Consider the following 14,790-nt stretch of genomic DNA (forward strand, 5'->3'; position numbering starts at 1 on the left):
TATTTTTGGCAGTGCCAGGTCGTCACTGCGCCTAGGCTCCCTCTAGTTGCAGCAAATGGGGCTGTTGGTTGCGCTGCTCAGGCTTCTCATTGCGGTGGGCTTGTGTTGTTGTGGAGCACGGGCTGTAAGGCACTCGGGCTTCAGTAGTTGAGGCATGTGGGCTCAGTAGCTTCGGCTCCCAGGCTCTGGAGCACAGGCTCTGGAGCTGTGGTGCAGAGGCTTAGTTGCTCCACAGTATGTGGGATCTTCCTGGACCAGGGGTTGAACCCATGTCTCCTGCACTGGCAGGCAGATTCTTAACCACTGGGCCTCCAGGGAAGTGCACTTTTCCTGTTTTAGCTGCGTGCGTGGGACTTAACCAGACAAGCCTGGGGGCCCCTCTGGACAGCCGCAGCTTTGCTGATAAGGTGCACTTTTGTGTCCACAGTGTGTGACCCCGTGATGGGAGACCAGCGCAACGGAGAAGGCGCCATGGTTAGTGCGTCCTCCCGTGTTCAGGGGAGGTCAGCGGGGCTGGGCACCAGGGCCCTCTAGGTGTCTACCTGGGCGAGATGCTGCTCGCAGACCTGAAGGCTGCCCTGTCAGGAAGGAGCAGCGGGGCTGGCAGAGGGGGTTCTGTGGAGGCCCGAGAGCAGGGGTTTAGGGCCATGCGTCCTGTTGTAGCTCAAGCAGCCGCAGATAATTTGCAAAAGGATGAACGTGGCTGTTTTCTAATCAGATTTTAGGTGTGGACACTTGAGCTTAAATTTGCTCTAGTTTTCATGGGTCACAAAATGTTGTTCAGTCGCTAAGTTGCGTCCGACTCTTTGTGACCCTATGGACTGCAGCATGCCAGGCTTCCCTGTCCGTTACCGTCTCCTGGAGTTTGCTCAAACTCGTGTCCATTGAGTCAGTAACGCTGTCTAATCATCTCACCTTGTACTGCCCCCTTCTTTTGCCTTCAGTCACAAAGTACTGGTTTCCTTTTGAAGCCCCGCCACCCCCCACGACCATTTAAAACCATAGAAGTCACTCTTAGCCCACCAATGACACACCAGCTGGCAGTGGGCCTGGGCTCTGGCCCCTGACCAGGGGTAGAGTGGGTGGTATCCTCATGGAGATGGGGTGGAGAGCTGCTGGTGGGGACCTGACCTGGATCATCAGGATGGAAGGGCTCTCCCAGCCCTGCCTTGGGGTCCCTGCAGCACGAGCCCCCCTAAGTTGTCCTGCCCCCACCCCCATGGGTCAGCCTGCCCCCTCACCCCAGGTCCCGCCCCTGCTCCCACGGGTCAGCCTGCTCCATCTTCTCCCCACAGTACGTCCCCGATGACCTCCTCCCCGTTTACAGAGAGAAGGTGGTACCCGTCGCAGACATCATCACCCCCAACCAGTTCGAGGCTGAGTAAGTCCCCTGAGCCAGCCTGAGGCCATCAGGCCCCTACCCCTTGGGGAGAGTGACAGGGACCGAGCCGGAGTGGCCCCAGTGTGTGGGGCAGGTCCTCCCATGTTGGGGAGCCACCCGCCCAACTGAGTGCCAGGGCGGGTGCCACTCATCAGCCGCAGTGGTTAGTCTTCTCACCCCGACTCCCTGAGGTCATGCTGACCCCCAGCCATGTTCCCAAACAGCGGGCGCCACTTGGGGACAGGAAGGGACAGAGGTGCCCTGAGGAGCCTGACAACGGCCTGTGGGATGGAGAGCCCACAGCAGCTGATGCAGGCCGCCCCCTGGAGCTTTGAAGCCCGTGTCCTAAATCTCTACATGAGGTTGAAAGGACTGTGCCGACCCTCTGCCCAGTGTCCTGTGTCCAGGGGTCTTCCTGGGATGTCCAGCTCCGCCACCCCCAATGACTGGGGGAGCCAGGTGCCCAGGGAGTGACAAGTAGGCTCCTGGGCCGTGGGGCCTGGCTAAGTGCTTCAGTGAGTGGGTTCCCACAGTGTCCAGCTCCGTTGGACCATCAGCCACAGCCCCTCGGGCTCCAAGACCGCCCCTTAAAGTAGGGATGGGGCTCCTGGATTCTTGGGGACTGGGATTCCCTGACCAGGACCAGCCGATCCTGAGGGATGGCGTGTCGCCCAGCTATCCCTGGTGGTTGGTGGCTCGTGTGAATGTAGCAAACCAAGGTTACAGCTGTTTGACTGTGTGGACGCCGGCCACCCTCACGGGCACTCTGCTGTGACCATGCCTGGCCGCCATTCCTCATTGTTAACATGCAATCATCAACCATAATCTGGGATTTCACCACCCCCTGTGACTTATGAGTCCCTTTTAAAGCTGACTCAGTAATATGAGTCAAACCCCAGACATGGTATCCACCTGGTCCATGATGGCTGGCAGATGCCAAGGCAGTTCCCAGTGGGCAGGAGGGGTCACCAGTGCGCCAGAGCCCTGGACTCTTACAGGTGGGCTCCAGGAAAGCAGTGGCTCACCTGTGCCTGCCTATCTTCCAGGTTGCTGACTGGGAGAAAGATCCACAGCCAGGAAGAAGCCTTGGAGGTAAGGAGACCTTCCTGAACCTGACATGGGATGGATAGCCCTGCTTGTGGTGGGGTGGACAGCCACGTGCCCTCAGGCATGGGAGATGGGCGCCCTCATGGCCAGCATCCAGCTTCCCATCAGCCAGCCAGGGACACGTTGTAAATGCTGTTTCAGCCACTTGTTGGTCATGGGCAGCCTAGTGCCTGCTGGCTCTGGGTGCCTCCACTGCTCATCACAGCTGTCCCCATAGCAGGGTCCAGGGCAGCCATCCCGAAGTGCTGCAGAAAGGGTGCCTTAGAAGGACAGAAGTTTGGTCTGACTTCTGGGTCAGAAGAACACGGTGGGCTGGTCGTGTTCTGTCTGTTCTGCAGGAGAACCCCTTCCAGCCTGTCCCCCACCCTCTGGAGGTGACTAGCAGTCTTCGGCGCCCCGGGGCTTGTGGACATCACCCCAGTCTCTGTGTGTATCTACAGGGTGTGTCCCACCTGTGTGCACTTGTGAGAGTGTGTGGGGGTGTGTGCACACAATGAGGGTGAGAATTTTTTGCACAGATGTGGATTTGTCCCTCAGGGGCTGGCTGGGGTTTCTGGAGTCCACAGTTGGGAGTCCAGGCAGGAAGTGGGGGCTGGGCCTCCCTGCAGCCCTGGGTGAGATTTCTTCAGAGTTCTTTTCAACCTTCCCTCGGGACTTGCTCAGGTCCGTAGGTCTCCTGCCAGGATTCCGCCTAAGGTGGGGCTTACCACCCCTGGGCTGAGTGCGCAGAGCACCAGGGCCTCCAGGGCCTCACACCTTTCATGTCTGGGCTTCTTCAGAGGCTGTGCTCACTTCACAGCCCAGGAAACACGCTCTAAAGAGTCAGGGCCCTGGGTCAGAGCTGGTGGCGGCCAGTCGTGGTCACACGTGGACCCGTGGCTGTGTGTGTGTTTCCCCGATAGGCAGAGGGCTCGCTGGGGCAGGAGAGTGGGGCGGGAGGAGCTTGAGGGTCTTCCTCTGAGTGGCCAGGGGTGTCAGGATGACCCCATTTCACTGGCCCGCCTTGGGAACTAGAGGACATTTCTGGTACCTGGCGCAGGGGTGCTGTGTGGACGGCATGGCCCCGTGCGGTGCTGTGATTCTGTGCGTGCCTTCAGGGTGTGTACGTGTAGTGTATGGGGAGAGTATGCGTACATTTGAGGTATGTGCATGTGTTGTGTGTCTGCGAGTATAGTGTGTAGGTGCATGCAGATGGGTGTGCTCTGGGTGCACAGGTGTGTGTGTGTGGCAGAGGACTCATCTCCCAGAGTCTGCTCGGCCAGGCCCCCACCCGCGGGCTAACCCGCACTGCACTGAGGCATTGGCATGGGGAAGACAGCATGTTCATTCCTCATTAGGACACGACCCTCTGGCTGGCAACCTCCCCTGCCGCAGGCCCTGCTGGGTCAGTAGTGGTCGCCTCCTCCCACCTGGCATGAGCCCTGCTTGCTCCCCTCCATCCACTCTGGCTTAGTGGCACTTTGCCCCTAAGTGCCCTGGGGGCACGGTGCCCCCCAGTGTGTGTACTGCTGGGGAGGAAGGGTGTATGTGTCTATTGAATGAATAAAAGATGAGTTTGAAGCTTCCCAGGATGGACGGGGTGGAATCTCTTGTTGCCTGGGGGTTGCCAGGTGTGGCTCCTGCCACCCCAGAGCCCTGGTGAGGAAAAACGGGAGGACCATGGCCTGGAGGGTTGGCTCCCTCCTCCAGGGTTTGGGCACAGGTTGGGTGTAGGGTGGGGGCTGACAGGCGTGCACCCTTGGACTTGAAGCTCAGGGTGAGGGTGGGGAACTGGGATACCGCTATAACCTAGCCAAGTGGTCAGTGCTGGGTGGCGGGGGTGTGGGGGGCATTGGGCGAGGCCAGGGTGTGGCTCGCACGTTCTCAGCCTCTGCCTCCCTCCCATCCAGACTCTGTAAGTCTGAAGGGTATGAAGGGGCGGAGGGGGCAGCTCCCTGGCTGAGGCTGTGGCTAATGTGCTCCCTGTGTCTGGCAGGTGATGGACATGCTGCACTCCATGGGCCCAGACACGGTGGTCATCACCAGTTCCGACCTGTTGTCCCCAAGGGGCAGTGACTACCTGATGGCGCTGGGGAGCCAGAGAACACGTAGGTCCCCACCCGGCGCTGTGCTCCCTCCTGCTGCAGGGCCCTTGAGGCTTCCGAGGCTGGGTTCAGTGGAAAGAAAATCCTGCCTGACTCGGCAGTGGCCAGCTTTCTCTCCCCAACACCTTTCTTCTCCCAAGACCAGATGGGAAACAGAATCAGGAGAGGTTTCCGTGATTGGGATCCAGTGAGCATGGGGTGCTGACCACTCCCCCAGGGTCACCATGCAGTGCTCCGTGTCCATTGCCGAGCTGGTAGCACAGTATTGGATAGCGTCCCCTTTTACAGACTCCAGGGTCACAGGGACCAGCCAGCTGGAGCCCAGCTGCTAGGGAAACCAGGCATCTCCCCACCCTCACCCCACCTGACCTCGGAGCTAGTCCTGGTGTTGACATTACTGGGAGTTCATCTCACACTCTGCCGTGTCGATATTTTAATTATGCGGCTGCCACAGTGTAAAACGACAGAAGCCTGTGGTCACCTCACTGGCCCAGAGAGCAGTCCCACATGCTTGGCTTTCTGTCTGTGCAGAAGGACACTTGCACTCACAGACGTGCATGCACACACGCCTGCACACGCACCCCCACTTCAGCCAGTTCACGTGGTCCCTACAGCTCTAGGTCTCCTGCGGCCCCTGCTGCACCAGCCCGGCGTGTGCTGGCCCCTCGTCTTCCGGCTGCGCACTGTCCCCCACAGGCCGCTCTGACGGTGTAGCCCTCTGGGGCTCCAGTCCCTCACTTTCTCACTTGGGATGGGCGGTCGTTGGGGAGCGTGGGGATCCAGGCGGGCTGAGCCCCCGACACTGTGCAGGGGCAGGCTGGCCAGTTCCCAGGCCACACTGCGGGGCCTCTGCTGGCTGAGGATCTGGGGCCCCAGATGCTGGACTCTTCCCCCCAGGGGCTCCCGACGGCTCTGTGGTGACGCAGCGCATCCGCATGGAGATGCACAAGGTGGACGCGGTCTTCGTGGGCACGGGGGACCTCTTCGCTGCCATGCTCTTGGCGTGGACACACAAGCATCCCAACAACCTCAAGGTCAGCGAGGCACAAAGGGGAAAGCACGTTAAGATGCTGGAGTTGGCCGGGCCGACTCACGGGGGGTCCTGAGCCCAGTGAAATCTCAGGGCTTTGTGGGGACACAGGAGCTGTGGCCTCAGCAACTCAAGGTCCAGAAGCATCCCGGGGAGGGAAATCCAGGGGCAGGGCATCCCAGAACGCAGTCCCTACGGTCAGACCTGCTGGAGACCCATCTCTTCCTATGGAATGTCCCCTGTCTGTCCCTCCCCCAACTTGGTGTGTGAATGTCTACAGTGCCCCTGGATGCTGGCCAGGCGAGCAGTTGCAAGACTGGGTTGGTAACCTGGGGAATGGCGTCCTTGCTGTGTGCTGTGTGGTCAGGCAGAGGTGTCACAACTGTGTCCTTTGACCTCCTTCACTGGGGGCATGTGTGCACCCTCCCCTGTGGTCAGCATGGCTGGGTGCCCCGCTTGGTGTTGTGACATGCAGGCTGGGACAGGGCCCTTCCCGTCACCTGCAAGGCTTGGGTGAGTGTGGTGACTCCAAGCCAACATTCTTCTTTTCTCTTCCTCCTTCCTCCCTGGAGGGCAGAGGGTGAGCTCAGACCTGCCTCACGGCCTGCTGGAAGCCCGATGCCTAGACTGAGGCCTCTTGGGGCTGCCCTCTGCCGAGCCTGAGTTCAGCTCAGCCCAGATCCCACTGTCGGGGAGGGAGTTTGCTTGCCCGCCCGGCACTGCTGAGCCCTGTCTTTAACTGTGAAAGGCCGGCACGCAGGGACTCTGGCCAGCCTAGGGACAGGAGCTCTTTCCTGTGCATGTTCTTTATAACAGACTCATTCCCGAAATGCTTATTAAGCACCTACTACGTGCCAGGCAGTCCTGACACTTGCCTGTGGCCTGTTCAGTGCAGTCCTCTCTGCTCGGCTCTCCTGGTGGGGGGAGCATGTGATCGTGGAGCCAGTGCCCTTTTGGGCAGTGTCCATTCGGGCAGCATGGAGGTTGGGGGCAGAGCGCCCTGTGTGGGCGGGGCTCAGTGTCCTCCCCTCCCTGCAGGTAGCCTGTGAGAAGACCGTGTCAGCCATGCACCACGTTCTGCAGCGGACCATCAAGTGTGCAAAAGGTAGGCCTGGCAGGCAGGCGGGAGGGCAAGGTGTGGGGCAGCGTCGTGCAGGGCCGAGGCTCCCACTGTCTCCCTGGCCGGGGCCTTCAGGGCTGGGGAGGGGCAGCATGGTGGAGCAGCATGTCCATCCCTGCTGAGATGGACACTCAGGGATGAGCGTTGGGGGCTCACCCCAAAGGCAAAGGGAAGGAAGAGAGAAGTTCAGAATGACTCTCCCCCCGCCCCGCCCTGGCCCTGTCGTCAATGCTGTGCTTGTCCTGCAGCCAAGTCTGGGGAAGGAGTGAAGCCCAGCCCCGCCCAGCTGGAGCTGAGGATGGTGCAGAGCAAGAAGGACATTGAGAGCCCCGAGATCGTCGTCCAGGCCACGGTGCTGTGAGAGCCACGTGAACCCGCCTCCGTCATGCCCAGTGTTAGGTGTCTCCGTTTCCGCCCTTGTGAAAAATGTAACGTCTGCCTTAGAGGTGTGACTGAAACTTGGTATTTTTTTTCTTTTGTGAGTGTCCAGCATTCACTGGTCTTAATTGTGAAAATGTGCCAGTCGTGCTTTTTAAAAATAACAAAGTGATCAGAGATTTGTAATTTGGGACCCCCAGCTCCCCTCCCCCAAGGTTCCTGGAAAACCAGCTCCATGTCCAGGTCTCTGGGCCCCGGGCTGGCTTGGGGCACATGGCGTGTCCCCTTCCTGAGCGCGGGGCCCAGGGAGACCGCAGCGTCCGCCTCTCGCAGCGAGTCAGGGGTTAGTGTTCATGTCCAGAAAAATGATGTGAATGTCTTTATCCTTGCTCTGAGCTCACCTGCTGTGTTCCCTGTTCAGAATGCTTTGCCTCTTGATTTGCTGCAGGGCAGCCCCTGGGGGGTTCAGGGTCTCCGCTTCTGTTCTTGGTATGAAGGAGTTTCTGAAGCTCAGACGCACAAACGCTGCACAGTCACTTTGCCGGGGACCTTCCCAAGACCCCGGACATCTGCACATCTCTCGTGTTTCAGGGAGTGGGGCTGCCGTGTAACTCAGCGTCCCTAGGCACCCCCACGGGACAGAGGCTGGTGTGTGGCTGAGGGTGCCTGTGGGTCTTCAGGCTCCTTATGGTCGAGCCGGTCGGTCACAGGCTGTGTACTTGCCGCCCACTGCTGGTGACAGATGTGTTCAAAGGCAGAGGTGGGCTCCTGCCCCGCCCCCCGCTGGTGTGTGCAACCCTACCCCCAGTTCTCTTGTCCCCCTGCCCTCCTGTGCCCTCCGGGTGCCAGGAAGCGAGGCGAAGCTCCGCCCCTCCCCACTATGGGTGGGGCGCAAGCCCTGACACCAGTCCTGTCGTCCACTGCTTGGGTGGCCTCCCCGGCTCCCGCCCCGAACTTTGAGGACCCTCCCCCGGTGTGGATCCTGGCAGGGTGTCCCCATGCTCAGCCCACCCCCGACTCCGGGACCTGCGGGGTTTGCATCTCTTGGAAGCCCACAGCCTGGAGGGGAGCAGGGAGACCACAGGATGTCGGGGCCCGGATGGGCATCCCTGGGGATGCAGGCTCTCCTAGGGTAGCCCCGGCCCCACAGGCAGGACCCCTCCTGAGGCTGGGCCTGTGTCTCCAGGATGCTCACCGCCTCAGGGGCCGCTTTCTTCCCTGTGTTGAAGATGCCCGCGGGTGAAGGCAGGCTGGTCTCCCCTGGACTCTGTACCCTCTCTCATCTTTCTCCCCGACTCTGCTCATGTTCTGAATGTTGTAACTCGGGCATTAGTTCTGTGTTCAGGGTCAGGGTTCTCAGCTCCCTGCAGTGGCCAGTGGGTCAGTGGGTCAGGGCATGTGTCCCTGTCATGGTTCCTGGTCCCTGCAGCGCCCTCTGGCCTAGGAGGAGCAGGAAGACCTGGCGAGGGACAGCCCCCCAGTAGGGCAGCCAGGGACCCACCATAGTCCCACAGGGCTCTGGCCTTCATGGAGCCTTTCATGGAAAAGACGGTCCCTGCCAACTAGAGGTCGGAGATGGCCACACCGCCAGCCCATGGGAAATCTTTTTTTTTTTCTTTCTTTCTGTTTCCTGTTTTTTTAAAAAAAACTTAGGGAGAGCGAGTGTAAGATGACCTACACTTGAAAGCAAGAAACTTGATTATCTCAACAAGATGGTGAAAACCCGCCCCCAAAACATGGTGTTGGGGGTAGCAGCTTGTTTTGTGTGCACCGTGAAGTTAAAGAAAAATGCATTTGGCAAACAGTGTGCTTCTTGGTCCTGGCCCCCACTGTGGGTTTAGCTCTTAATTCTCAGTATCATGCACAGAACAATCAGAACTGTTCCACCAGTAAAACCATGAGCTCTTCTGTCTGCTTGAACTATGAAGCCACAGCTGTGAGGAGAGGCCGGGGCACTAGGAGAAGGAAACTGGGGCTCCCAGGAGTGTCTGGGTGCTCGGGACCCACAGAGAGACCCTTAGCTTCTGGGAGAACCGCCTCCAACCTCCCCACACAAGCAAATTGTGCTCTTTGTCGTGATGTTGCTGGACCTGTGTATCGCAGGCGCCTTTCGCTGGGGACCTAGTCCATCTGTCATGACGACAGCAGAGGTCCTGGCTGTCTCTTCAGAATTTCCCATCCAGAACTTAGCTGTGCCCAGCAGCAGCGGGTTCTGATACAGTTTGGGTCCAAGTTAGAATTAACCTTTTTATTTTTTTTTACTTTCTATAGTTGAGTAACATAGAAAATAGTAATTTAATATGAGAGCTCTATTGGTCCTGAATGGCTTGCTTATTATTCCCAGGGTGTTGATTTCAAACCTTCTCCTGGAGACCTTAGAGACAGATTACAAAACATGGTCCTTCTTCTTCAGCCAACCTTGAATCAGTGCCAAGTCCTGCAGTGGTAGCCAGGCTAGTCTGCGCTGTTTTTGTGAGAAGTGTCAGTGATGGTAGAAAACAATGCTCTGTTATCCTTAAATTTGTCAGACCCAGGCTTCAGAGTATGCTTAAGTTCACAGTGGCTGAGCCTGTCTTGGGGCTCCTGACCTTCTCATTGCTGGGACCTCCTGTTCGCTCATCAGTTCACACCATAGAGGAGGGGACACTGTTCTGTCTGCAGGGCCGCACTGTGCACACGCCCTCTCGGGACCACCTGCCTGGGGCAGCGGGGCCTGTGCCTGTGACCACAGAACTGGGCTGTGCTCCATGCCAGAATAACCCGCCCTGGCTGCCTGCCTGGTCTCAGGTCCCCCTCTGTGGTGGGGAGGGATCTGCTCAGGACCACCAGCACCTGCCTGGGCCAGAAGGAGGGGAGTGTGTTGAGCAGAGTGGTATGTGCCCACAGGGCCGCTGCCACATGATCCTGGCTTTCTGAGTCTGGGTGGCAGCCACACGGCCCCCAGACTCAGTTCTGAGATCCCAGGCCCACCCATTTCGGGTCCACACCACCTCCCGCTGCCCGGCTGGTGGGGGCTTCCCTTCTCATCAACCCAAGTAGCTGTCTGCATCCAGACTCCCTGGAGAGCTGACTCCCGTGTCTCCTGAGGGAGGCGGCAGGTGGATGTGCCCGGGGGCACTCAGAGGGACCCCTGTCCCTCGGGAAGGCAGGCCTTCTCCCTCTGGGAGCCCAGGTCTATGGCTCGAGGCCAGGAAGCCTTGAACTTGGGCCTGCTTGGTCAGGATGCATGTCTTCTCCCCAGAAGAATCTGCCCCCCTCCCGCAATGTTCTCCAGGTCTGCCCATGAGAGCCAGTCAGGCTGGTCCCCCACCAAGCAGGGATCGAGCGCCTGCACACGTGTGGCCTTGCAGCCTTGTGCAGAGCTGCCACGCCTGAGTCTGTGTCAGCTTCTGCAGCCATGAGCGTCCTGAGCAGGAGCCTGCTTTTGTGGACAGCTCTGTTGTTTTCAGAGGGCTTCCCAGGTGGCGCTAGTGGTGAATAGCCCGCCTGCCAGTGCAGGAGATGTAAGAGACCCAGGTTCGATCCCTGGGTTGGGAAGATCCCCTGGAGAAGGGCTTGGCAACCCACTCCAGTGTTCTTGCCTGGAGAATCCCATGGAGAGAGGAGCCTGGTGGGTTGCAGTCCATGGGGTCGCACAGAGTCACTACTAAAGCGACTTAACACTCTGGTTTGAGTCCTGCCTTGCTTCTGGTCTCTGCCAGCAGGGGGCAGTGAGGGCACAGGTCCTGCGGCACACTCCCTCCGCCCCCCTTACCCTGTGCTACAACACAGCTGCCACCCTTCTAGGGATGTTTATTCAGGGGCTCTCCTGTCTGGCAGTCAGAACCAGGGTTTGTAATCTGTTCGCTGCATGGGGGGGGGGGGCCCTGAGTGAGTCTGCCACATGGCCCAGGGTCTCAGTTCCTAAAACCTTGAGCTCTCCTTAGCTCCTGTCTTCCCCTGGACTCCTGCAGTTCATTCTCGGTGCAAGACGTCTTGTTCTTTCTTAATGTGCAAAGACACCGATCAAGAAACGTCTTACAAGCTACATTCCTGCCTTTCACTAGAGGTCTTTGCTCACAATAGGGTGTGTTCATTTGGTCATTTGGCAAGTAATTTTTGGTCTGGCTTAGAGAGTATTTTAAAACTTTATATGAATGGAAAGTTCTTTTTAAGAATTTTCTTTTTAACTCCTGGCAGAGTAAACAGGCATTTTTAAAGCTCTCCACTATCAGAGCCGAGCAGAGCCCTGTGCTCAGGGAAGGGCCCTAAGCTCCAGGGTTGCAGTGAAGGATGCTCCTGGCCCCTCAGCAGCCCAATTTTCTGCAGCAGGAAACATGCTAGGAAGGACATGCCGTGGGCCACTCAGCCTGACTGGGGGCAGCACTGTCCTGCGAGAGCCGCCCTCTGCCCAGCATGATCAGCCAGACAGAAGGAGCACACCGCCCTCAGGCCCTTTGCTCGGGAGCCCCCCAGACAGGGGCCTTGGTCCTCGTGCAGCCAAGGATACAGAGCTGGGTCAGTGGGTTCTGGACCACTGTTGCTTTCTCACCCAGCCCCCAGCTTCTGGCACAAGGAAGGTGAGTGGGGTCATGACCAGGATGGAGGAGGGACAGACGAAGGGAAAGGATGAGCCTGGCGGCAGTGCCCCCAGTGTGCCCCAAAGAGTGAAGAGGGGATAGAGGCAGTTTGTGCATTTCTGCAGAATACCTGGGACCATTGTCTTGGTGATGGGAGCCATCAGTGTTGATGCTGGGGAGGTGGAAGTGAATTCCTACTTCACTCCACGCAGCCCCTGAGGGATAAAGCGTGTGTGGGTGGCGTGTTGAATGTTTTTGGCTTCAAAGCTGCATGCTTCTAGAATTTCACTCGGGATTTCCCGCAACGGTTACAAACCTGGACCCGCAGGAGGACTGAGGCTCTGACTCAGGCCAGTTGGTGCTGACCCTGTCCTTCCAGAATCTGGGGGAAATGATACAACCCTGGGACCAGAGGGGCTCCCTGCGGTTCCGGGAATGGTTTCACTAGCCCTGTGCTCTACTTGCCAGCCCCACCTACTGTGCGCCTGTGGATGTGTTTTAAACATAAACCCCTTGCAGCGCTGTTGAGGCTGTGTCTGTCTGTTCTGGTCTTACTGACTTATGATTATCACAAATAAATATTTTCATGGTGATGCTGTTGAAGTGTGGTTTCTTTTTCCCAGAGGAGCTTTGTTCCCCTGTGGCCAGATGTCCTATCCATCTAACCTTCTCTGTTTTCTGCCCGGGAAGTAGGGGTGGGGCTTGTTTGGATGTTCCAGGCAGTTGGCTCCAGGCCCTTGAGCTTCCCCCGGGATTGGGCTGGGGATCAGAGGGTGCAGGTCCCTTTCCTGACCCCTCCTGCCTGATTCTGAGGAGCAGCTCTGGTCACTGGCCAAGCCTCACGCTCCTTCCGGCTTCCTTCACATCTCGTTGGTGACAGCACTGGTCTTGTGAGCCTGGCCAGTACCTGCTCTCCCTGCCATCTACTGACAACCTTTGTAAATAAGTCCGAGGGTCATTTCTAGGCAGCACCAGGCTCCATCGGACGGGCAGGGAGAAGGTGGGCAAGGATGCGGGGTCTTGTCTGAAGCACTTCTGACTCCACCTCTCAAATCCCCTTCTACCAGCTCAGTGCTGGTACACTGATCCTGTGGCTGCTGTAACACATTCCTACCAGTTGAGGGGCTTACAGCAACGCAGATTTATCCTTTCACAGCCTGGAGGTCAGATGTCTGAAAATGGGTGGGCGGCTCTGGTTCCTTCTTGGGGATCCAGGGAGAATCTCTGACTTGCCTTTTCCGTCTTTCTAGAGGCACCTGCGCCCCTTGGCTCATGGCTCCTTCAGAGCCAGCAGCATAGCCTCTTCAGCCTCCCTCTCATGGAGACCCTGTGATGACGCTGGGCCCACCTGGCTGCTCCAAAACCAACTCCTCATTTTAAGACGCATCTGCAAAGTCCCTTTTGCTGTGTAGGGTACATCCGTAGGATTCAGGTACTAGGTTGTGCATTGCAGGGAGCTTTCCCAGGGCTCTGGGGTCATAGCCACACAGTCTCATCCTGTCTGAAATTCTGCCCAAATTACAACATTGAATAAATTCCCCATGAGGTGCAGACTCAGGCTGGCCCCTGCAACAGGGTCTTAGCCCTCACAAGGCTGGCCCCGGCCCCTTCTGTCTTGTTGCTCTGCTTTCCCTGGGGTGTGGCCCTCGTGTGTGACCTTGGAGGGGTGAGGAGGGAGAGGAGAGAAGGCACTTTCCCCTCCCTCCATCCATCCCGCGCCCCCCTTCCTTCCTAAAGTTTCACAGAGATCAATTCACATCTCAGTTTGCCCACTTTGAGTGTAGAATTCAGGGTCTTGTTATGAAGGTAGCAACCCTGAAAAGGATGTTTACGTTTAGCTTTGACAGCTGTCTCCCCCAGCTCAGTGGTGTCCTCCAAAAAGGTCCGCCAGAACCTTGGAGTGTGACATTTGGAAACGGTCTTTGCAGATGTACCAGTTAAGATGAGGTCACACTGCAGCAGGGTGGGGCTCAATCTGGTCCCTGGTATCCTGATGAGATGCTGAGGGAAGCAACACGTGATGCGGACACCTAGGGCCTGGCAGCCCTGGAAACTAAGACTGGATTGCATGGGAAGTCGATTGTTGGATAGCGTGGAAAGTTGATTGTTGTTCAGTCACTCAGTCATGTCTGACTCTCTGCAACCCCATAGACTGTAACCCACCAGGCTCCTCTGTCCATGGGATTCTCCAGGCAAGAATACTGGAGTGGGTTGTTGTTTCCTTTGCCAAGGGATCTTCCTGACCCAGGAACTGAATCTGCATCTCCCTCATATCCTGCATTGGCAGGCTGGTTCTTTACCACTGAGCCACCTGGGAAGCCTGGTGCATTGAAAGTAGGGTCCTCCTAGGGGAGGAGAGGGCCTTGAAGCCTGGGATAAGGATGCCTGAAGGATGCACCTGAGGATCTTGAACCCAACCCCTAATTCATCCGGATGCCCCATGCTGCGGCCGACCACTACCTTTGCCTTTGCTGAAGCTTAGCTCCCTCATCTGGAGACCAAGCAACAGTCACACACCTGAGGCAGGTGCTGACGCTTGTTCCTTTCAGGTGGGCCTCCCCTGCCTCCTTTGCTCCAGGCCTGTCACCAGGCAGGTTTCAGCCAAGTGGAGAAGGAAGCACAGCGTGGGCTGCTGGGAAGGCCCTACACGCCCTGGGAGCACAGGACCAGCTCCTGGGTGCCAGAAAACACGGGGAGCGCCAGGTGGGTGGGAGTCTCGGGGTGGGGAACAGGGCTGGGTGCAAGGCGTTATCTACAACAGAAGAGCATCTGCTGATGTGGGCTGTCTCTGACTTCAGTTGTGGGTTGGATTGTGTCCCCAGTGTCTATCCTAGCTGCTGCCCCCACCCCAGCCCCCTGCCCTGGCTGTGAGTGCAGCCTTATTTGGAAATAGGGTCTTTGCAGATACAGTTCAGTTGAATGAGGTCACCCTGGGATAGGGGGCCCTAAGACCTCAGACTCAGGGAAGAAGCCCACGAGAAGACACAGGTGGGGACTGGAGAGCTGCCTCTATAACCCAAGGTCCCAGCTCTGCTGAGAGGCTCCCTGAAACAGATTGGCCACTGGCCCAAAGCAACGGGGTCAGGGCTGCAGCCCAGCCTCCCCACCACGTGGCCGGGTATGCAGCTCCA

General features: G+C 58.0%; 1 protein-coding gene across 3 annotated transcripts in view; it reads left to right on the forward strand.

Annotated features, from left to right (window-relative positions):
- Positions 1-12,252, forward strand: part of PDXK (pyridoxal kinase) — a 30,482-nt gene extending 18,230 nt beyond the window's left edge. Inside the window, exons 5-11 of one of the 3 annotated variants that reach the window (XM_027966611.2) lie at positions 428-474; positions 1,296-1,381; positions 2,428-2,473; positions 4,464-4,575; positions 5,470-5,606; positions 6,641-6,707; positions 6,971-12,252. In XM_027966611.2, the coding sequence (XP_027822412.1) occupies positions 428-474; positions 1,296-1,381; positions 2,428-2,473; positions 4,464-4,575; positions 5,470-5,606; positions 6,641-6,707; positions 6,971-7,083 (608 nt within the window). In that variant the 3' untranslated portion in view covers positions 7,084-12,252. 3 annotated transcript variants of the gene reach the window in all.
- Positions 12,253-14,790: the final 2,538 nt, after the last annotated feature.

The sequence above is a fragment of the Ovis aries genome, chromosome 1, assembly GCF_016772045.2.
Source record: "Ovis aries strain OAR_USU_Benz2616 breed Rambouillet chromosome 1, ARS-UI_Ramb_v3.0, whole genome shotgun sequence".
NCBI lineage: Eukaryota > Metazoa > Chordata > Mammalia > Artiodactyla > Bovidae > Ovis > Ovis aries.